At 47.6% G+C, this 23,089-nt stretch overlaps 1 protein-coding gene across 2 annotated transcripts in view; it reads right to left on the reverse strand.

Annotated features, from left to right (window-relative positions):
• The window catches only part of LCP2 (lymphocyte cytosolic protein 2), a 398,083-nt gene that overhangs the window by 174,099 nt on the left and 200,895 nt on the right, over nt 1-23,089 (reverse strand). For both annotated transcript variants that reach the window (XM_077473572.1, XM_077473571.1), the window contains one exon: nt 18,668-18,833. In XM_077473572.1, the coding sequence (XP_077329698.1) occupies nt 18,668-18,833 (166 nt within the window). The remainder of the gene's footprint in view (nt 1-18,667; nt 18,834-23,089) is intronic.

The following is a 23,089-nucleotide window of genomic DNA, read 5'->3' on the forward strand; positions in this document are numbered from 1 at the left end:
CCGCAGACCAGCATTTTGACCAAATCAGGCACCTCAGCACCACTGCTGACACTGAAGCCCTGGATAACAGAGGGAGGGTATCCAGGGCCACGTCACAAATGTACTTAAGGCCGTGCACTAACTGGTCTGCTAGTTCCATGCAGACAGGAGAAGCCTGTTGCTCCCCCAATTCGCGGTGCAAAAGTTTTGCCCATTCAGTAAGTGTCTGCGACACAAGTGCAGAGGCCAGTATTGGTCACATTGCTGACCCCACAACCGTAAACAAGAAACGGGCCACTGCCTCAGCTTTCCTGTCCCTGGGGTCCTTAAATGCAGGAGTCCCTTCTACCGGGATCGTAGTTACTTTATTTAACCTGGATACTGTGGGTCCACGACCAGAGGAGTAGAGAACTAGAGAGTTCTGTTTTTTTGTACATGTGTAACATGTTCTGCCTAGTCCTCTCCTGAAGGTGGAGTAACAACCCTATGGTCAAGAATAAGGAGCTGTGTCAGTTAGTGAACAAAAGAGAAAAATAATACAGTCGTGCATATTGGAGCAGCACTACTTGGGACAATAAACAATATATTCATCATGCATGCATATGGAGCAGCACTGGTGGTTGAATAATGAATTCATGCAATCAGTGTATGGGGTAAATGACTGCAATGGAGCACCTACAGCTATACTATAATGTTAGGTTCTTTTCCTTCTCCCTCTTTGTGCCATTAGGTTTGTTCTCCCTGGAATTCCAATCACACCACTGGTTTGACAAGCCTGTTCCACCACTGCTGCCAGTGCCTTGCCTGCTGCCCTCCTTGGATCAAGTGAACTGCACCCAAAACAATGCCAGCTGTCTGCCGTTACACGCTCTCCATGGCAGTGGGTTAGGTGTACAGTGAACTGTGCTGCCTTTGTAGCTGCCTGTGCCGATCCTGCAGTGTCACTTGCTATCTCACAGGAGCAGTGGCGGAACTACCGCCATAGCAACACATGCGGGCGCTATGGGGCCCGCAGTCAAGTGGGGCCCGGTGAGGACAGGCGGCGCGGCTCCGTGGGTGATAGCGAGCGGCTCGCGGCTCCGCGGGTGGTCCGCGGCTCCGCGGGTGATAGCGGGCGGCCCGCGGCTCCGTGGCCGGTTCGCGGCTCCGCGGGTGAGAGCGGGTGGCCCGCGGCTCCGCGGGTGGTCCGCGGGCGGCTCCACGGGTGAGAGAGTGGGCGTGAGCGGGCTGGCCAATCAGGGAGCTGACAGGTGGGGGACCATAGAGATAACATCATCTCTCACTGCCTGGCGCCCGCCCTGCATCCCTGCAGTGCAGTTTCCCCCTCACTGTGCAGGCAGCCAGGAAGCAGAGAGATGACATTATCTCTCTGCTGCCTGACTATCTGCTGCCTGACTCTGTGACACAGCAGGAAAGTGACAGAGCAAGTGACAATCCATAATGTGTGGCAGGCGACGTGGCAAGTGACAACCGGGACATGGCAAGTGACAATCTGTAATGTGTGGCAGGTACCGTGGCAAGTGAAAATCCGTGACGTGGCAAGTGAAAATCCGTAACGTGTGGCAAGTGACAATCCATAATGTGTGGCAGGTGACGTGGCAAGTGACAACCTGGATGTGGCAAGTGACAATCCGTAATATGCGGCAGGTGATGTGGCAAGTGAAAATCCGTGACATGGCAAGTAACAATCCGTAATGTGTGGCAGGTGACGTGGCAAGTGACAATCCATAATGTGTGGCAGGTGATGTGGCAAGTGACAATCCGTAATGTGTGGCAAGTGACGTGGCAAGTGACAATCCGTAATGTGTGGCAGGTGACGTGGCAAGTGACAATCCGTAATGTGTGGCAGGTGACGTGGCAAGTGACAACCTGGGATGTGGCAAGTGACAATCCATAATGTGTGGCAAGTGACAATCTAGGACGTGGCAAGTGACAATCCATAATTTGTGGCAAGTGACAATCTAGGACGTGGCAAGTGACAATCCATAATGTGTGGCGAGTGGCAATCTAGGACGTGGCAAGTGACAATCTGTAATGCGTGGCAAGTGGCAATCTAGGACGTGGCAAGGGACAATCCGTAATGTGTGGCGAGTGACAATCCGGGACGTGGCAAGTGGATAATCCGCAACATGTGGCAGGTGACATTCTGCAACGTGTGACAAGTGACAATCTGCACCTGGTGGCAGGCGACGTGGCAAGTGGACAATCCTCAACGTGTGGCAGGGGATGTGACAAGTGACAATCCTTAATGTGTGGCAAGTGACAATCCAGGACGTGGCAAGTGACAATCCATAATGCGTGGCAAGTGACGTGGCAAGTGACAATCTGGGATGTGGCAAGAGGACAATCCGCAACATGTGGCAGGTGACATTCTGCAACGTGTGACAAGTTAAAATCTGCATCTGGTGGCAGGCGATGATGGCAAGTGACACGCTCAGGGATCCCACTGATTTTGCATTATGGTGAGTTGAACTATTTTGTTTTATATAACAGAACAGAAATTGGTTAGAAGGCATGGAGGTCAGCAATGTGTTCCCTTCAGGGGCTGCATACAGTATACTGCATACTTTGTTGTTAAAAATTAATATAAGCCGTTGCCTGGGTACTGTGCCACATGGATGTGGTAGTCTGTTGTTCAATGGCATTAGTATATTATTTTTTTGTGGGGGGGGGCCCATACAACATTTTGCTATGGGGCCCTGTGATTTCTAGTTACGCCCCTGCACAGGAGGATTCATAGTGAACAGCACAGGACCCCAGGGTGCTGAAGGCCCCTTGTAAACTGACCAATCCCTGATTCCTTGCTCTGTCCGTGCTAGCACCCCCACCCCCTGATGTGCACACACACACACAGCATGGTGCTAGATAGGTGTGTGTGAGCAGCTGCAGCAGGTAAAAACTTCAATTGGAGGAGACAAGGGGCTGTAAAATTGGTGAGTCCACTGTCCAAACACCTCCCTCAACTTGACAAATGCTTGTATATGTCCTTCTCCTCTGCTGCTCTGAGTGCCAGTTCACACTATGCAGTGTGGGAACCGTATGCGAGTTTGGACAGAAATCACACCGCATTCTTGTTCAAATCACATGAGATTTTCAGCAATGCCAGTTGAGCCATTATTCTGTATGGCTCAATTAGCACCGAATCTGCACCAAAATGGTGTAGGACCCTTTTTCACACCCATGTGATCCAATTCTGCAAATCACACTGCATTTTGTGAACCAATTTAGAGGTGTCATTGAATTAACATACACACCTGCAGCTGTTCGCATGAATGGGGAGTCATTTTCATGTGGTGCAGAATCCGCACACATTTTTTTGAGAATTTGCAGTGCAAAAGTGTGAACTGGCACTTAGTCTCTTACTGTAAAAGCCTGCCACTCCTCTGAAAAGCAATCTGCATGGGGCACCCTGTGCATTAAAGGCACGTAGGTTCCGCCCCCCTCTATCTGTGCCACCCCCCTATATGCATAATGGATAGATTCATGCATTGCATGAATCTATCCATGGCTGCTGCTGCCACACCCTATTCAGACGTCCGGCCCCTTTTCGGATGCCGAGCACCTGATCTTCAGATCAATAGCTGGTATCAGACCCATGTCCCCATTGTTGCCTCCGCGAGGTTCACCAAGAGTGAAAAAGATCTGCGGGTGTACCTCAAGGAGTATACTTTGGGTGTCATTAATGCCAAAGATGGCAAATTCCTTTGTGATAAGTTAGCCTATGACAGTGATGGCGAACCTTGGCAGCCTAGATGTTTTGGAACTACATATCCCATGATGCTCATGCACTCTACAGTGTAGTTAAGTAGCATGGGAAATGTAGTTCCTAAATATCTGGGGTGCCAAGGTTTGCCATCACTGGCCTATGAAAATGATTATGCTTATAGATGGAATCAAACTTTATCTAATAAACCTACTACAAAGCATTCTAATTTTGAAGTACCTAAAACAGATAACGTTGGGCCTAATGCTGCTTCTGTTTCTTTCTCTTCCAGCAGTTCTACATCTTATATGGACCTCTCCCACGATAGGATCCCTAAAAAAAGAAAGGGGGATCGTACCACTACCTCTTCACCACACTTTTGGACCTACTCGCACATGCCAACATTTGGTGGTTCGTACCAATATAACTACTGTGCACTCATCCACACCTTTTCCTGGTAGACTATGCACTACACATCCTATGCCCAACTTACTGTCAAATCACGCACCAGGCACCTTATCAGCACCTACTTCCACTTTTTTCTTCTACTACACGTAGGGTAAGTGAACCTACTCTAACTACCATGTTCCCTATAAGTGCTCAAGCTTATGACCCAAAAATTGCACTCATTTTTTTGTGAAAACTCCAGAACAGAAATTTAGTCCAAATTTACCTCTTCCAATCAGGGAACCCTTGGTTTAGAAGTACCGTAATAAACCTTTCCTCGGTACCTCTTACCGATGCACAGGTTTATGTGCTTCAACTGGGTCTTACTTTTTGTCCTTCCACTGATCTTGATCGATTCCAATTCATTAAAGACATACACTTGTTTCCAGAAGGCTCATGTTCAAGGTTATCTATGACAAACCTCCTTCATTGAACCAGCCTGACTTTCCACCTATGGAATTTTCTCAGACTGAGCTTCAGGCCATGGGTGACCTGATGCTACTCTGGGAGTAGGGACACACTGGCGACGAGGAGTCACCTGTGCTCTTTTTGCCCTGTGTCGCCCTACCCAGTGTGCCCCCCCCCCCCCCCCCCCTACTGCTTTTAAACCCAAATTGCAAGCATTTGCTTTACTCCATACAAACCCAAATATTTGGGTATTTGTAGAACAGATTACCTCTGAGATAAAAAATCTGTATCTCGATGATCTACATCTACATAATCTATCCTTTTGAGCATCGCAAGGCTTTGAAGGACCTCCAATGTCATTCTGGATTGGTCATTAAGCCAACCGATAAAGGGGACAATGTTGTTGTCATGGATGTCAAGGCACATGAAGGCATGTGTCTCGCCATCCTTGACAACAGAAAATGGTATCGCCCCATCTCTAAGATTGTAATCCAAAATTTCACACGCAAATACTATGGTTTAATATTTAAGGCTTATCAAGATGGCATTATTGACTCTAACATTTGGAGTTACCTTAATGTAAAGGATCCTAGGACCCCTACATTTTATTCTTTACCCAAAGTTCACAAATCATTGAACCATCCCCCTGGACGGCCTATTGTATCAGGCTGCCAGGGATTAACTGAAAATGCTAGTGCTCTAGTGGATAAATATCTATATCCGCATGTGATTTGTTTATTTTCCTATGTTAAAGATACCATTGACTTTCTTCAGAACATAGATGGTAAACAACTGCCCCTCAACTAGGGCTGCAACTAGCGATTATTTTCATAATCAATTAGTTGTCTGATTATTGTTTCGATTAATCGATTAATCGGTTAATAACCTTAAAAAAAAGTGGGTCAAATTGACGTTCATTTTCAACCACAGTGATGGGAAAATTTGGAAATAATAGAAAACTGCTTGGTCAAAGGAATTTTCAGACAGTGTATGTGGTTTTCATTCAGAAATTACATTCATTTTAAAAACAGAACGTTAAAAACAAGTGAAAATTTCAAACAAAATTCTTTCATTCAGCGAATGTACAAAGATTTTTCGTCTGAATATTCTCATCTGAAAATTGATCCATGTGGCCAGCATAAGGCTCGGTACACACCTATGCAGTTTGCTTTTGATCTGTTTCTGCAGTGCTTTTTGCTGTGCGTTTTTGATTTCTACGCATGTGATTTTACTGACTCATTAAAAATGATTAAAAAACATTTGCTGCAAAAACGCATTACATGCTTTTCTGCAGCTTCTCCATTGAAGTATATTGAACCAAAGAAGCCCCGTTTTGCGTTTAAAAGTCCCTGACCCTTTCCAAATACGCAGCGGCTGATAAAAGCACAGATATGAACGTGTTCCATGGGAGACATTTAATGAATTGTAGTGCGTTTCTGCAAAAAGCACCAATAAACATATAGATTATATGTTATAGATTATAGCTATACCAGGTCTAAGACATTTAGTAACATAAAAAGACTAAAATGAGCCCTTTATAGTAAAAAAAAAAAAAAAGCAGATAATCACTACTTTAAAGGGTTAATTTTTTTACTGTAGAACTGGGAAAGTAATATTTACAGTAGCGATTAGTTTCTCTTTTTTTACTATAGAGAGTTAATTTTAGTTTTTTTTAATCCCATTATCCCATTAATCCCATTAAAATAAATGTATTTTTATTTTTTATTTTTATATTTATCTTTATTTTTATTATTATCATTTTTATTCTTATTATTAATATTATTATTATTTATATTTTCATTTTCATCTTTATTCTCATTTTTATTTTTACTTTTATTTCATTTCCATTATTATCACTATTTTTGTTATTTTTATTATTATTATTATCATTATTAATTTTATTATTAGTATTTTTGCATAATTTTTTTATTTTTTTATTATTATTTTCATTTTCATTGTCTTTTTCACGTCTCTTCATTTTTCACAACTCTTTTATACATACATTCTTTGTTCCCTATATATATAACTCTTCTCTAAAACTTTTCACCCTTTTCAAGTTCACCTTCGTTACCATATATTTTATTCACTTGCCATAGTATTATCATTAGTATAACCCTCTCAACCAGCTTGCATTGATTATAGGGTTAATTGCTATCTTGTCTGTCATTATCTATTCACTCTCCTATTTAAGAGCAGTCCACTGCAGCATTGCCTATACCTGCACTTGAGAAAGGAGCGCGCATGCCCGAACGAGGCTTGCGCAAGCTCAGAAACGTGTTGTGCTCTCGGGTACCCCCGGCTGACGTCACACGCTGTCTACGAGCCAGTCTGTGTCTCTGTGCATCACAGAACACAGCGGAGCTTCCCCTAGCGTGCTGTGGAGGAGGATTCATCCAGTAACAGCACCAGCGAAAGGGAACAGTGATTTGACTATCAAACGGAGGACAATAATAATTATGGATGTAAGTGAGACTTTTATTGATTGCATAAAATAAATACACTTTTTACTGATTTGGCGCTCTTCTATATATTCTTCTAATAATAACAGTACGTGTTCATCATTAATAATAATACACCAGACACATTTTGTCTTTGCAGTGTACTGTAAAAGGCAAATGGACAACACATGTAAGCAGACGGAAATGCTGGTTATAGAGACAGCTGCCGCCCCAGCTGGAAGAGAAACAGGTAACCTGTTTCCTGCACTTTCTACTGAGCTGTGTCTTTTTCCCTGTGCTGATAATAAAGGGGGAGGGCTCTATCCAGACAGACAGTCTGCATGGGAGACTGCCCATGCACTGCCTCTAGGAACCTTTAAAATGTAGGGAGATTGCTGGGACCTACAATCCTCCCTGAAGAATACCAGCTCTAGAGATCTGCCACTGTGGACTCTTGCCTGCACAGGTAGAGATTCGTTTAGCTTGGGTACTTTGTTTTTGAACTGTTGTGCTCAGGATTTCCAGTAAAGCTTTTGAAATTTTGTCATGCCTGGTCTGAAGTTACTTAATCTCCCTGGCGGTATTCTCGAGCGTGACTCGGGGTTGATTTTCTCTGCCAGGTTACCCCAATTACGCTCGGGGTAACATTGCAGAGCTGTCAGCGGAGCCCTTTACCTTCTCCTGGCGATCCAGCGACTTCCTCCGCTGTGTTTGCCGGTGAGATCGCTGGCGAGATCACCGGCAAGAGCGCCGTCCAGCATCTGACTTACATTCCCTGCGAGCAGCAGAGGTGCATGGGAGTGGAACTGGGCAGGAAATTCAAAAGTGACACACTCATAAAAAGAGGTGATACATTGTAAACTGAGAGGATTACATTGTATCATCTCAGATCTGACACTTGATCAATGCACAGTGCCCCTTGCCTGCCATTTTACTGTAAGTTGTGCCTATAAAATATTTATAACATGGCATCAAAAAAGTCCCACTTTACTACAAAAGCGCGTTTGGGCCAGTTGAGTGACAGCGACATGGAGTTGCTCGCAGAACTGAGCGATAGCGAGCCGTGGGGAGATTTGTCGTCTGACACTGACCTGGCAAGTGACAACGCTTGATGATCCTGTACCTGACCTCAGTTATGTGCGCACTTGGTGCCCTATTGACTGCGATACGGACCAGGTAGCGCCCCCAAGATTCCCCATCACTAGATCACCTGGGAAGAAGGTAGATGTTGAGTGTGACAACCCTCTGGCATACCTGCAATTATTCCTCACTGAGGAGGTAAATGAAAAAATTGTCACTGAGACAAATCGCTACCAAGAGCAGCAATCCACTACGCTGCATGCCAGGTTTTCCAGAAGCAGAAAGTGGGAACCGGTGACAAAAGAGGACATCTGGCAGTTTCTAGGACTCATCATTCTTCAGGGGGTGGTGGGGAAACTGCTCCAGAAATGGTTCTGGACCACCAATAAGTTACTGGCCACTCCGATTTTTGGCACTGTGATGTCAGAATACCGGTTTTCCCTCATCATAAAGTATTTCCACTTCACGAACAATGAAGAATTTGATAAGGCCACGCATCCTGTGCCCAAACTAATAAATATCTGGGATGTATGCCAAATTATTGTGACCGGTTTCCAGTGGACCTACATGCCAGAAATGGACATCAGCATGGATGAAATTTTGATGGCCTACAAGGGATGCCTAAGCTGCATACAGTTTATTGCATCCAAAAGAGCACGGTTTGGCATCAAATCCTGCATGCTCTGCGAGTCATCCACTGGGTACATCTGGAATTGGGTCATTTACACCGGTAAAGGCACGAAGTTCAACCCTAGGTACAGCAGCTATGGGATGGCCACATCATCTGTCCTTACACTGCTGGAGCCATTGCTGAACCAGGGATATTGTGTGACCATGGGCAATTTCTACACGTCACCAGAACTGTTTGAGGTTTTTCTACAAAATAAGTGATGCTTGCTATGTTTGCCAAGAAAAAACGAAAAACTGGAGAAATGGTTGCCTGGCAGAAGGGTAAGGTGATGGCAATGCGATGGCGAGACAAGAAGGACGTGTGTCTCATGAGCACTGTGCACAATACCTCCACTGCCATGGTCCACACAAAAGGTGGGAAAGATGTGCTGAAGCCGCAAGTCGTGATAGACTACAACAACACCATGGGAGGTGGCAACAGAGCCGATCAGGCAATGACATTTTATTAAAAATATTATAAGAAGATTTTCAGGCATCTTCTGGAACAATGCCTGTGGAATGCATATATCCTGTACAGAGCAAAGAGTGACAAGCCTCTTGTTCATTCTGATTTTATCTGGAAGGTGGCCGAGCAGATTTCTGTCACCACCAGACTCCATCAGTAGCTGTGAACAGACCTGGATGACGTGCTGTTGACGTTGCCAAACCAGAACGCCTAACAGGTCGTCACTTTATGGATTACATACCGCCAACCGCAAAAAAGCCAGCACCTACCAGGATGTGTGTGGTTTGCTGTTCAAAGAGAGATGGCAATGGAAAGAAAGTCCGAAAAGAAAGCAGGTTCCATTGTCCTGATTGTGATATCGGACTTTGTGCTGTACCATGTTTCAAAATTTAACACACTCAGGAAATTTATAGAATTTTCTTTGTTTGACAAATTTCATTATTTTGTATTACAATATTGAATACAATTATATTATTTATTAGATTATAATTCATGATTTTGTGTTTCAAACTTTATCACATCTGGGATGTCTACTAGAGCCTTGTTTGGTCAGGTTTAAGTAAGGAATTACTAAGAATTGCAAGCCTACAATACATAACGCCAAATTTCCATGCAAAAAATTGTACCACTTTTGGTACAAAATTCCTGACATAATCATACCGCCAGGGAAAAAAAAATGATCCTGTTCATTTGAAGCATGAATAATAGCACGGTGCTTGCGCTGTGTAATTTAGTCATTTTCTATCATCTAAAATACCTGGCTGACCCTGCCTAGTGCTGCCCCCCCACATTTTTCATGGCTTATGAGTCCCTGATACCTTGGTCAGTTTATGTGCCTCCGTCATTCGCTGTCTCTCCTCTGTCCTCTCTCCCCCCCTCTTCCCTGCCTGTCAACTCCTGTGTGTGAGTCATCTCCATCCTTCCCCTGCTGCTGCTATACTATGTAAAATAATAAATAAATATCTGTACTTAGTAGAATCTCCTCTGTTATATGCTGTTATATTGCCCAGTGCCTTTGTTTTATAAAAATGAAGCAGTGCAATACCTCATTGAAGAGCATCACTGAGCGGTCATGTGACCTCCCGCCACTCTCCTCCTCTCCTCCCGGCTGATGTCAGTGGCAAACTCAGCCTCTCCATCTGTAATCCTCAGACGGGGCAGGAGAGGGGGGCAGGACAGCTGAATGCACAGCGGCACTGCAAAATAAGGTATTGCGCCGCATCATTTTTATAAAACAAAGGCCCTGATATAACAGAGGGGATTCTAGTAAGTTCAGATATTGACTTTACAACCAATTTAAAATGGTGCATGGTGGTAATGGAGTATGGAAGGACAGGGCCTGTAATGCACACATGCAGAGTGATGTGGAGACAAGCCCTTACTTGGAGTAATGAGTACAAGAGAAGGATGATATGACAGACAGACAGTGGGACAGGGGTACCCAGAGGGGTGACAGGTCTCTTGTATAGTTACATAGTTATTAAGGTTGAATAAAGACACCAGTCAATCCTGAGTGAGTGTCTACAATTGTCCCTATCCCTGTACATTGCACACTCACATTGATCCCTACCCTCAAGGAACCCACAATACAAGGTCCCCATTCATATACTAGGGCCAATTTTGGACAGAAGCCAATTAACCTACCTGCATGTCTTTGGATTGTGGGAGGAAACCCACGTAGGCACAGGAAGAACATGCGACCAACATATGAACCAGCGACCCTTCTTACTGCTAGGTGAGAGTGCTAACCACTACACCACTGTGCCGCCCCAATAGTGAGGGGAGCAGGTCCATAGTCTACCTCCTAAGCGGTTGGTTACCCAGCAACTGCGACTGGACCCACGTTGGCAGAGACCCTAGGGACCTAGCTGTATGGTACGGAAAAGAAAATAGTTAACTATGCGTGCACATGGGATCCACAGTTTTGTTCTAAAAGTTGGCTTTCTATGCTTGATTGTGCATTCTCAATCAAAAGCCTAAAAATAAAACGAATACAGTCATCACATTTAGGGACAGGAATAATGCAATATCTTACATGTTTTCCTTTGGTGGTGGGATCAGAGGGATGGTGGGGATCAGGGACAGAGGGATGGTGGTGGGGTGGGATGGGATCAGGGACAGAGGGATGGTGGGGGTGGGGAGTGGGATCAGGGACAGAAGGATGGTGGTTGGGGGAGTGGGATCAGGGACAAAGGGATGGTGGGTTGGATGGGATCAGGGACAGAGGGATGGTGGTGGGGTGGGATGGGATCAGGGACAGAGGGATGGTGGGTGGGATGGGATCAAGGAGGGATGGTGGGTGGGATGGGATCAGGGACAGAGGGATGGTGGTGGGATGGGATCAGGGACAGAGGGATGGGGGGACCTAATAAAAAAATAAAACAAATACAGTCATCATATTTAGGGACTGGAATAATGCAATATCTTACATGTTTTCCTTTGGTGGTGGGATCAGGGACAGAGGGATGGGATCAGGGACAGAGGGATGGGCGGTGCAATGGGATCAGGGACAGAGGGATGGTGGGTGGGATGGGATTAGGGACAGAGGGATGGGATCAAGGACAGAGGGATGGTGGGTGGGATGGGATCAGGGACAGAGGGATGGGATCAGGGACAGAGGGATGGTGGGTGGGATGGGATTAGGGACAGAGGGATGGGATTAGGGACAGAGGGATGGTGGGTGGGATGGGATCAGAGACAGGGGGATGGTGGGTGGGATGGGATCAGGGGCAGGGGCAGCTAGCACAGCGAAGCTGATGGCAGATTAGCCTAGTGTCAGGCTTCCTGGAGAAATCAGCTGTGTCAGCTGCATGTTGGGTTCTGTTACTGAATGGCTGTGATAGGGCTGTGCTCAGTAATATGATGCTGATGCTGACAAGTGACTGTGCACAGATTTCCTGTTCACTGCAGAATTAGTGAACTGAATATTAGGGCTGCCTGGTGCGCTCTCCTACCTTTCAGCTCCGCTCCATGCAAAGAATGGAGCTGCTGACATCACTTCTGGTTTTCGTCTAGTCCACGAAACCCGGAAGTATCCTCTAAATTTAAACAACAATGCTCCTGCCCCTAGTGATTCTACGGGCGGAAGCTAATGGGTGCTTTGCATTGTGCCGCAAGGTGGGTTAAAAGCCCACAAATAAAGCGCCACGTCGGCATCCGGACACAGTGCACTTAGTTAAAAGACTTTTTTTGGATTTTTATTTTTTAAAGGGGCAGTTTTAAAAATGTTTTTTTTTTTGGTTTGGGGGACGCCCAGGCGCCCCCTATGGATGGGCCACCACTGGCAGAAACATAAACCACTGGGCGTTTCTTCTGCTGCTGCTGGTAGCATGTATAAGACAAAGATGATGAGGTAGTGGTGGTGGTTCTCGACCCTGTCCTCAAGTAGCCCCAACAGGCTATGTGCACAGGTGCTTTAAATCAGAGTCAATGGCTTGGTATTTTGGACAGCTATTTTATCTAAGAGATATTCCAAAAACATGGCCTGCTGGGGGTACTTGAGTAATCAGTCTAGGGGTATGCTTTTCTGACTTTATTTCAGAACTTGAACTTGGGTGGAAGTAGGGTAACTGTGTGATACTCCAGCAACTTTAAGCAGCAATTTAAGGACTCTAATCTTCCTCCTAAGAATTTGAGCACAGTCCTTGCTTGTAGTATATTATACAGCTGAGCTGTACCAGGACACCATCGACAATATCCTCTTTAAGGATCATTGACTCTAATACAAGAGGGATAGCAGCAGCGCACAGTCTAAGGGATCTCTCACACTATTCTGTACTTAATGTCCTTGGATAACTGGATGGCACCTCCCAATATCTTCCAGACACCTACTACTGTGATCCTAGACCAGATCCTGAAAAGACAGTCCCTCAGTCAGCTCCAATGGACTTCAGCAGAATAGGCTAGCTTAGCTGGGACCTCTATGAGCAGCTGACAGATGGCAGACCTGGCCAGAAGGCAGCAGCCCTCCTGGCTGAAATCTCCACTTCCAGAGCAAGAACCCCTCTGTTCCAAGCCTCAGAGTATTTGTGTTCCTTCCCAGCCACCACCCCAGCACCTTTCCCCAGGGATTGACCAAGGCTACAAAAATATTCAGCTGCAGATTTGATTATTCCAACCCACAAACCCAACAACCTTTCCAGGCAGGGGGAAGCAAGAAACCCTGCACCCAGTGAAACACAGAACAGACTAAAATAATCACATGCCATTTAACTGATTACAGTGAGGTGCTACATTGAGAAGAAATGAAGTGTATCAATGACTGTTGTTAGTTCCTTACAGTTTCTAAGCACATGGCATACTGTACATTTCAGAAAATATCAGCTTGCACAATTTTTTCAATAATTGATCAAATTTGCATAAAAGGCAGCCGAATCAGTCTGTATATATCAATATTATCAGCAGAGATCAGGAACTGAAGTGTATCAAAGTCCATAAGTGACTTATGCCGCATACACACAAGCGGACTGTATGGCGTACTTAGTCCGCCGAAACACATTTCAGCGGACAGTCCGCTCGTGTGTGTGCTTCAGTGGACTTTTTCAGCGTGCAGTCCGGCGTACTAAGAATTTCGGATTTTTCGAAATTCTGTCCGTCGTACTCGCATTTCGGCGGACAATCCGGCCGTGTGTATGCCAGTCCGCCGTACTTTTGAAATGAGCGGACTTTTCCCACCCGGAGAAAAGTCCGCTCATTTCGAGCGGGTATCCAGGTAGGCGGGGCCCGCGAAGGAGACGTCGCTGGCCCCGCCGCCTGGTATGGACTTAAAGGGGAACCCCAACGCCGAAAAAAATCGGCGTGGGGTCCCCCCCAAGTCCACAACAGACCCTTGTCCGAGCACGCTACCTGGCCGGCCAGGAAAGGGGGGCGAGCGAGCGCCCCCCCTCCTGAGCCGTACCAGGCCGCGTGCCCTCAACATGGGGGGGTGCCTTGGGGAAGGGGGGGCCGCGCGGCCCCCCCACCCCAAAACACCTTGTCCCCATGTTGATGAGGACAAGGGCCTCTTCCCGACAACCCTGGCCGTTGGTTGTCGGGGTCTGCGGGCGGGGGGCTTATCGGAATCCGGGAGCCCCCTTTAATAAGGGGGCCCCCGGATACCGGCCCCCCACCCTATGTGAATGAGTATGGGGTACAATGTACCCCTACCCATTCACCTGTAAAATAAAAGTACAAAAAAAACACAACACACGAGATAAAATACTTTATTGCACAGCTCCGGGGGTCTTCCGTCTTCGGGGGTCTTCTCGCCGGACTCCTCCGCTATCTTCTTGTAGCTCTTTTGCTAGCAGAGGAGTCCGGCTTTCTTCCTTGCCGCCGGCCTCTTCTCCCGACTTCGGGGGTCTTGTCCCCCTCTTCGGTTCTTCTGCCGGGCCACCGCGCCTTCTTATAGCTCTTTTACAGGCGGTGGCCCGGTCTTCTGTCGCCGCCGTCGCCTTCCGTTCTTCTTCTTCTTCTTCTTCTTCTTCTTCTTCTTCTCCTTCTTCTCCAGGAGATGTTGACTCGACGATCTCTCCGGCCACAATGCCAGGGCCTGGCTGCGCGGCCACTTATATAGGGACAAGGGGCGGTGTCACATGGCTTTATGTCACATGGGTTGGTCACATGGGTTGATGTCACATGGGGACTATGACATCGTAAGGGGGTGGGGTCACCATGTGACACCAACCCATGTGACATAAAGCCATGTGACACCGCCCCTTGTCCCTATATAAGTGGCCGCGCAGCGCGGCCCTGGCATTGTGGCCAGAGAGAGCGTCGAGTCAACATCTCCAGGAGAAGAAGGAGAAGAAGAAGAAGAAGAAGAACGGAAGGCGGCGGCGGCGGCGACAGAAGACTGGGCCACCGCCTGTAAAAGAGCTATAAGAAGGCGCGGTGGCCCGGCAGAAGAACCGAAGAGGGGGACAAGACCCCCGAAGTCGGGAGAAGAGGCCGGCAGCGAGGAAGAAAGCCGGACTCCTCCGCTAGCAAAAGAGCTATAAGAAGATAGCGGAGGAGTCCGGCGAGAAGACCCCCGAAGACGGAAGACCCCCGGAGCTGTGCAATAAAGTATTTTATCTCGTGTGTTGTGTTTTTTTTTGTACTTTTATTTAACAGGTGAATGGGTAGGGGTACATTGTACCCCATACTCATTCACATAGGGTGGGGGGCCGGTATCCGGGGGCTCCCGGATTCCGATAAGCCCCCCACCCGCAGACCCCGACAACCAACGGCCAGGGTTGTCGGGAAGAGGCCCTTGTCCTCATCAACATGGGGACAAGGTGCTTTGGGGTGGGGGGGCCGCGCGGCCCCCCCCTTCCCCAAGGCACCCCCCATGTTGAGGGCACGCGGCCTGGTACAGCTCCTGGCCGGCCGGGTAGCGTGCTCGGACAAGGGTCTGTTGTGGACTTGGGGGGGACCCCCACGCCGTTTTTTTTCGGCGTTGGGGTTCCCCTTTAAGTCCATACCAGGCGGCGGGGCCAGTGACGTCTCCTTCGCGGGCCCCGCCTACCTGGAGACGCGCTCGAAATGAGCGGACTTTCCTCCGCGTGTGTGGGCGAGTCCGTTCATTTCAAAAGTAGGGCGGATAGTACGGCGGACTTAGTACGCCGTATTAGTCCGCTCAAAAAGTGCCGTGTGTGGGCAAGTAGCGCGTTCGGAAATTCCGACGGACAGTCTGGCGTACTTTTCCTCCAGACTAAGTACGTCATACAGTTTGACCGTGTGTACGCGGCATTAGATGTCCTGCTGTGGGTTGTCTGAATCCTATGGAAATTCGACTGATTTTGCTTTCTGCTTCAAGAGGGCAGGACTTTTTGTAGAAATAAAATTGTATTTTATATTTAAAATTGCATTTTTCTTTCCTATATAATTTTCTATATATAAAATGAATGCTTCATATAATTTTTGAAATTGAACTACGATCTATTTTGATCTGTGTTAGTCAGACAGGGGTTTTGCTTTTGTCATAATATGTTACGTAAATATTTTATGAACATATATACTGAAAAAAGGGGTTCGTAAAGGATGCATTATAAAGGGTGAGGTACTTTATGAACAAAACAACATTCCTGTCATTCTCTAAAAATTACAGGGAATATCTAAGTAAAATACCATACACCCATTGCATAGTATATTCATCATTCAGCTTCCTATCACACAGGAATACAATACATCTTCCAATGTGGTCCCATTGCACAGGATCGGAAATTCCACCAGCAAAAGTCCGATGTGAGCTTTTGGACGGAAATTCCGACCATGTGTATGCTCCATCAGACTTTTGCTGGCGGAATTTCCGCCAGCAAAAGATTGAGAGCAGGTTCTCTATTTTTCCGACTGAAAAAGTTCCGATCGTCTGTAGCAATTCCGACGCGCAAAATTCCTACGCATGCTCGGAAACAATTTGACGCATGCTCGGAAGCATTGAACTTCATTTTCTTGGCTCGTTGTAGTGTTGTATGTCACCACGTTCTTGACGGTCGAAAGTTCAAAGAACTTTTGTGTGGCCGTGTGTATGCAAGCCAAGCTTGAGCGGAATTTCCGTCTGAAAAATCTTGGATGTTTTTTCCGACGGAAATTCCACTCCTGCTTGGCTTGCATACACACGGTCACACAAAACCTAGCAACCTGCACTCTGAGGTGAAATGTCAGCCCCCCCTCCCTCTGGGGGTTACCACCGCGCCTCTGGAGGTCAGGGGGCTACAAGCTCATTGATAACTGATAATTTTGTGCTCATGCTCTGTGAATTCTAATATATGTGTAGCACTGGCTCCTGACGAGCATGAACTATATGTTTTTGAAAATTAATATTTCTGAAACCACATTTGGGTTTTAGGGCTAATTTTACTAAATTACGATTTCAGTAAAAGTCCAGCTGGGTTGCACTGGGTTCTCCTTGGCCGCAGGTGTCGCTGTCACCGCCGGCAAGTGGTAGAACGCAGTTTAGCTGGGTGTATTGAGTGCCAGATTTTCTCGGAACCAGCCCAGTGGGAGTGTTCTCCTGCTGTGCATTCTGGGAGGTGGTATTTAAGGTGCTGATATCACGTGTTGCGGGGTTTCAAGCCAAAGGAGTTTTCTGTCTGTTTGGTTCTGGTCCTCCTAACCAGCCCCCATGGCCCTCCTGGCCTGGGGTGCGGTTCAATGCATTTCCGAGTCTCGGGGGTTAGATAGCCCGAGGCGAAGCAACTGCAGGGACAGGCCTGAATGGATGTCAAGGCCTGGTGCTTCAAGGGTGGTCCGGTGCCGTCTCATCTAAGGAGCGGCCCAGCAACTGGAGAAGCATCCAGGCGAGGACTCTTCAGGAGAAGGCAATACACAAGACTGGCTTCTCTGTAGGAGCCTGGAGGCTCAGTTGAAGGATACTTCACTCCTACGGTATCGCTGGACTGGCTGAGAGATACTGGTACCATATGATAGCTCTATAAATTTGTCTATGTCCCTCAGTTACGCTTAAGTCTGTGGCAGAGACTTTATTAAAGTATTCTACGGTCAAGTCTGTGGCAGAGACTTTATTCAAGTATTCTACGGTCAAGTCTGTGGCAGAGACTTTACTTAACACCCTACCAGCTGCTAGGCCTAGTGAGAGGAGGTCTGTCCGGGGGTTGTGAAAATCCAGCTGTGAAACGGTTATTCTCTGGATTTCTTCTATAAAGAATTTCCATTTTTGACAGTCCAGAGTACCTGAATTTTCTCCTAACCCTCTACCCTAAACTGAGAGACCTTGTTCCTATTTCAAATAAATAACCCAAAAGCAGATCCAGTGTCAGTTTCTGCATTTCTTTGGGCCATCTACCACGGGAAACCCTAGACAGAGATGAGGTCAAGAAGGTAATAGTAAGCCCAATAAAACCAGCAGCTCCTCCGGGGGTCAGTGCTACATATGACCAAGGCTTTTTTTTTCAAACAATAGGTGCTGGAACGCAACAAAAAAAAAACCCTCCCCACACACACACCCTACAAAGCACATCAAATAGTGGGTGTTCATATTAAACACACAGTAGAAGGGTCTTAAAGGGGCATTAAATATCAGTATTGCGTTACATACAGAGTGCAGAGTTCATGGTGGTTACACAGAGTATAGAACTGTCACTTGTAAACACAGAAACCAGACTGCGTTTATAAGTGATTGTGGTGAGCAGGCATCAAAGGGTCTGAGCCAGAAGTTCCCCCTGAAAAAAAGCCCTGCTAATGACAACCTACATTTTTCCTATTTCTCTTATGCTTCTTTACTAGTGTAAATGATAATTTGTTACTCAGGTTAATTTAAAAAAAATGCAAAAAAATACCAACCATGTATTTATTCACCACACAAGGTCAGTTTAAGGGTTTGCTAGGGAAAAATAAGAAGGTAAAGCAGGAGGTTATGCATTACTATCAAATGAATGCTAGTATAGCTGTTGTAATATAGCACAGAAGAAACTGACATGTTATTGAAGTTATAGACATTTAAAAAAATATTATTTTGCCTTCCTTCAGAATATAAATGCACTATTCTATATTTACCAGCATAAACTGGGTTGCCACAGGGTGCCCTGGATGGATTTATCTGAATAGGTTCATTGGATGGTGGAGGTTCATAATCTACATCACTGTTGCCCTCATCATCTGCATTAGGAGATTCATAGTCTGCCTCATCATCTGATGCATCTGGATCTTCATAATCGTCATCCTGTTGTTGTTAGACAAGAAGAGTTAATGAGGCAAAAAAAGGAGTATTATGGTGAAAAACATAATTTGACATTTTATTTTGCGGCATAATTCTATTTGCTTTCATGTGTTTGGTTGCTTCACTCCTTAGTGAAATCTTTTAGCAGTCTAACAGTTATGAGAGCCAACCAGACAACCAGGCCAATCACAGCAGTTAGGTCATACACTTAGAATGTATCTAAAAGCATGTGAAATCTCAAATTGAATTCAACTTTTAGGCCCCTTTCTCACTGGGGTCCTTTTCAAGCGCTACAGCACTAAAAATAGCACCTGCAAAGTGCCCTGAAACAGCTGCTGCTGTCTCTCCAGTGTGAAAGCCCGAGGGCTTTCACACTGGAGTGGTGTGCTTTAGTGATGGACGAACTTCCGACGGGACGTTTCGCGAACGCGAAACGCGAACGGACACAAACGTTCGCGAAAACGACCGTTCGCCGCGGGCTCCATTGACTTCAATGGGAGGCGAATTTCGCAAACCTTTAGGTCGAATTTGCGGCCACGGGGTAATTATTAGGGGGTAGCACGTAGTCCCACCACCTGGACAATAGCATAATACATGTATGAGGTGAATTTGGGATCGATAACTACAAGCATTTTTTTTTTATTTGGGAAATTGTTCTGACAATTCAGGACTATGGAGCTAATGAAGGCAATGGAGGAGAGGGAAGGTCAGGGACCAGGGTAGGCAAACAAGAGGGTGCAGGAGATACAGAGCACTGACAGCAGCACCGTAATACAGAGCACTGACATCAGCACCGTGACATACAGCGCTGACAGCAGCTCCGTGACATACAGCGCTGACAGCAGCTCCGTGACATACAGCGCTGACAGCAGCTCCGTGACATACAGCGCTGACAGCAGCTCCGTGACATACAGCGCTGACAGCAGCTCCGTGACATACAGCGCTGACAGCAGCACCGTGACATACAGCGCTGACAGCAGCTCCGTGACATACAGCGCTGACAGCAGCTCCGTGACATACAGCGCTGACAGCAGCTCCGTGACATACAGCGCTGACAGCAGCTCCGTGACATACAGCGCTGACAGCAGCTCCGTGACATACAGCGCTGACAGCAGCACCGTGACATACAGCGCTGACAGCAGCTCCGTGACATACAGCGCTGACAGCAGCTCCGTGACATACAGCGCTGACAGCAGCTCCGTGACATACAGCGCTGACAGCAGCTCCGTGACATACAGCGCTGACAGCAGCTCCGTGACATACAGCGCTGACAGCAGCTCCGTGACATACAGCGCTGACAGCAGCTCCGTGACATACAGCGCTGACAGCAGCTCCGTGACATACAGCGCTGACAGCAGCTCCGTGACATACAGCGCTGACAGCAGCTCCGTGACATACAGCGCTGACAGCAGCTCCGTGACATACAGCGCTGACAGCAGCTCCGTGACATACAGCGCTGACAGCAGCACCGTAAGCAGCCCCAGGAGGAAGTCAGCACAGCACAGGGATGGTGTGATCCCCTCATAATAAGAACCCCCAGGAGGAAGTCAGCACAGCACAGGGATGGTGGGAGCCCCTCATAATAAGAACACCCAGGAGGAAGTCAGCACAGCACAGGGATGGTGGGAACCCCTCATAATAAGCAGCCCCAGTAGAAATATGACACCGCTCAACCTCTTCAAAGAGGAGGGTAGGGGCATATAGTACGGTGTGCTTTTTTGGGTCAGGGAAGTGAGCCAAATGAATTAAGAAGGTCTGTGTGCTTGATTCCAAAAATTGTTTATAGACATATACATGGTCTACTGATCACATGTGTTGAATTCCTCCGAGATCCATGCCTCATTCATTTTTAGAAATGTGAGGTAGTTAACACTGTGGTGAGCTAGGCGAGTACGCTTATCGGTCACAATCCCCCCTGCTGCGCTGAACGTCCTTTCGGACAGGACACTGGATGAGGGGCAAGCCAACAGTTCGATTGCAAATTGGGCAAGCTCTGGCCAGAGGTCAAGCCTGCCCACCCAGTAGTCTAGGGGTTCATCACTCCTCAGAGCGTCCACATCGGCCGTTAACCCAATGTAGTCGGACACCTGACGGTCTAGGCGTTCCCTGATGCTGGATCCGGATGACACCTGTCGATGGGTCGGCTGAAAGAATGACCTCATATCCGAAGTCACCAACACATCTTCAAACCGGCCTCTTCTTGCAGGCGCTGTTGGATTGGTACCCGCAAATCCTTCTCTGGGAGTGGGAATTGCTCCTCTGCCAGCGCACGCAAAAGCAGAATGCAGCATTTCTCGAAGCAAGGCCTGGAAGTGCTGCATTCTGACAGCCCTCTGCGACGGCGGTAACATTTCCGCCATTTTGTGTTTGTACCGGGGGTCTAAGTACGTTGCCACCCAGTACTGGTCCTTGACCCTCATGCTTTTTATACGGGGGTCCCTATTAAAACACTGGAGCATGAAGGCCCCCATTTGCACTAAAGTGGAAGCGGTGTGGTGGCCTGGCTCCTGCTCATCATCCAGGATAATGTCGTCCTCTTCATTCTCCTCTCCCCATCCTCGCACAACAGGGATCCCAGAAAGGTTTAAAGCATGCTCTTCTTGCTCCTGCTCATCCGCCCCGGCACCATCCTCCTCTGACTCCTCATCAGACTCCTGTTGTTGACTTGTCTCAGATAGAGTAGCCCCCCCTGGGAATTCATCCAGCATTGCGACTTCCTCATCTTCCCGCTCCTGCTCCTCCACAGCCTGATCAATGACACGACGCAATGCACGCTCCAGAAAGAAGGCATAAGGTACCATGTCACTGATGGCGCCATGGCTGCGACTGACCAGTTTGGTGATCTCCTCAAATGGCCGCAGAAGTCTGCATGTGTCGCGCATGAGCAGCCACTGGCGCGGTGAAAAAAAACCCAGCTCCCCAGAACCGTTTCTTTCGCAGAGTTCATACAGGTAGACGTTAACTGCACGTTTCTGCTGGAGCAGCCTATCAAGCATATAGAAGGTTGAGTTCCATCGCGTCGGGCAATCGCAAATAAGACGTCTGACCGGCAGATGGTGTCGCCGCTGAATGTCAGCAAGGCGAGCCATGGCCGTGTAAGATCTTCTGAAATGGGCCGAGATTTTCCTTGCCTGCCGCAAGATGTCCTGGACCCCAGGGTATTTGACAAGGAATCGCTGCACGACCAAGTTTAAGACGTGTGCCATGCACGGCACGTGCGTGATTTTGCCCTGTTTCAATGCGCTAAGCAGATTGGCACCGTTGTCACACACCACTTTACCAACTGTCAAATTGAGCGGTGTTAGCCACTCATCTGCCTGTGAACGCAAAGCTGAAAGGAGTGCCGGGCCAGTGTGGCTCTTTGCTTCCAGGCACAACAGACGCAGCACGGCATGGCAACGTCTCACCTGGCATGTGGAATAGGTTCTGGGGAGCTTGGGCGGTGCAGTGGAAGAGACGCTAGCAGCGGAAAAGGAGGAGGCAGCTGAGGAGGAGAGGGAGGAGGATGGAGTAGGAGGAGGAGAAGAAGAGTCAGGCCTGCATGCAATCCGTGGCGGTAAAACCAAATCTACACGGGTGCCACGGGTTACATGCTTGACGGCCGTCAGAAGGTTCACCCAGTGGGCAGTAAAACTGATATACCTTCCCTGCCCGTGTTTGCTAGACCACGTGTCTGTGGTCAGATGTATCTTGGCACCGACACTGTGTGCCAGAGATACATTCACTTGCCGCTGAACATGGCCATATAGCTCTGGGATGCCCTTCTCTGAGAAATACTTCCTTCCTGGGACCTTCCATTGTGGTGTTCCAATGGCCACAAATTTGCGAAAGGCCTCCGAGTCCACCAGTTTATATGGCAGTAGTTGGCGGGCTATGAGTTCTGACAAGCCAGCCGCCAACCGTTGGGCAAGAGGGTTATCCGGCGTCATCATTTTTTTACGCTCAAACATTAGGCCCACGGAAGCCTGCCTTTTTGCAGAAAAATGTGAGCTTGGCGTGATGGAAGGTGGAGTGGAGGACAATTGTGAGGAGAGAGGAGAAGGAGAAGTAGAAGACGAGGCTGGACGGTGAGAGCCTGCAGTGTGGCTTTGTGTGTTCCGTTGCTCCCACTGGGCTCGGTGATGGCTGCTCATGTGCCTTCTTAAGGCGGTCGTCCCTAGGTGAGTATTGGGCTTACCGCGACTAACGCGTTGACTGCAAAGATTGCAGATGGCAACGCTATTGTCAGCAGCGGACACGTTAAAAAAAGCCCACACTGC

The sequence above is a fragment of the Lithobates pipiens genome, unplaced genomic scaffold (assembly GCF_037356315.1).
Source record: "Lithobates pipiens isolate NorthernLeopardFrog02 unplaced genomic scaffold, aLitPip1_a1.2 Scaffold_8, whole genome shotgun sequence".
Classification (NCBI taxonomy): Eukaryota; Metazoa; Chordata; class Amphibia; order Anura; family Ranidae; genus Lithobates; species Lithobates pipiens.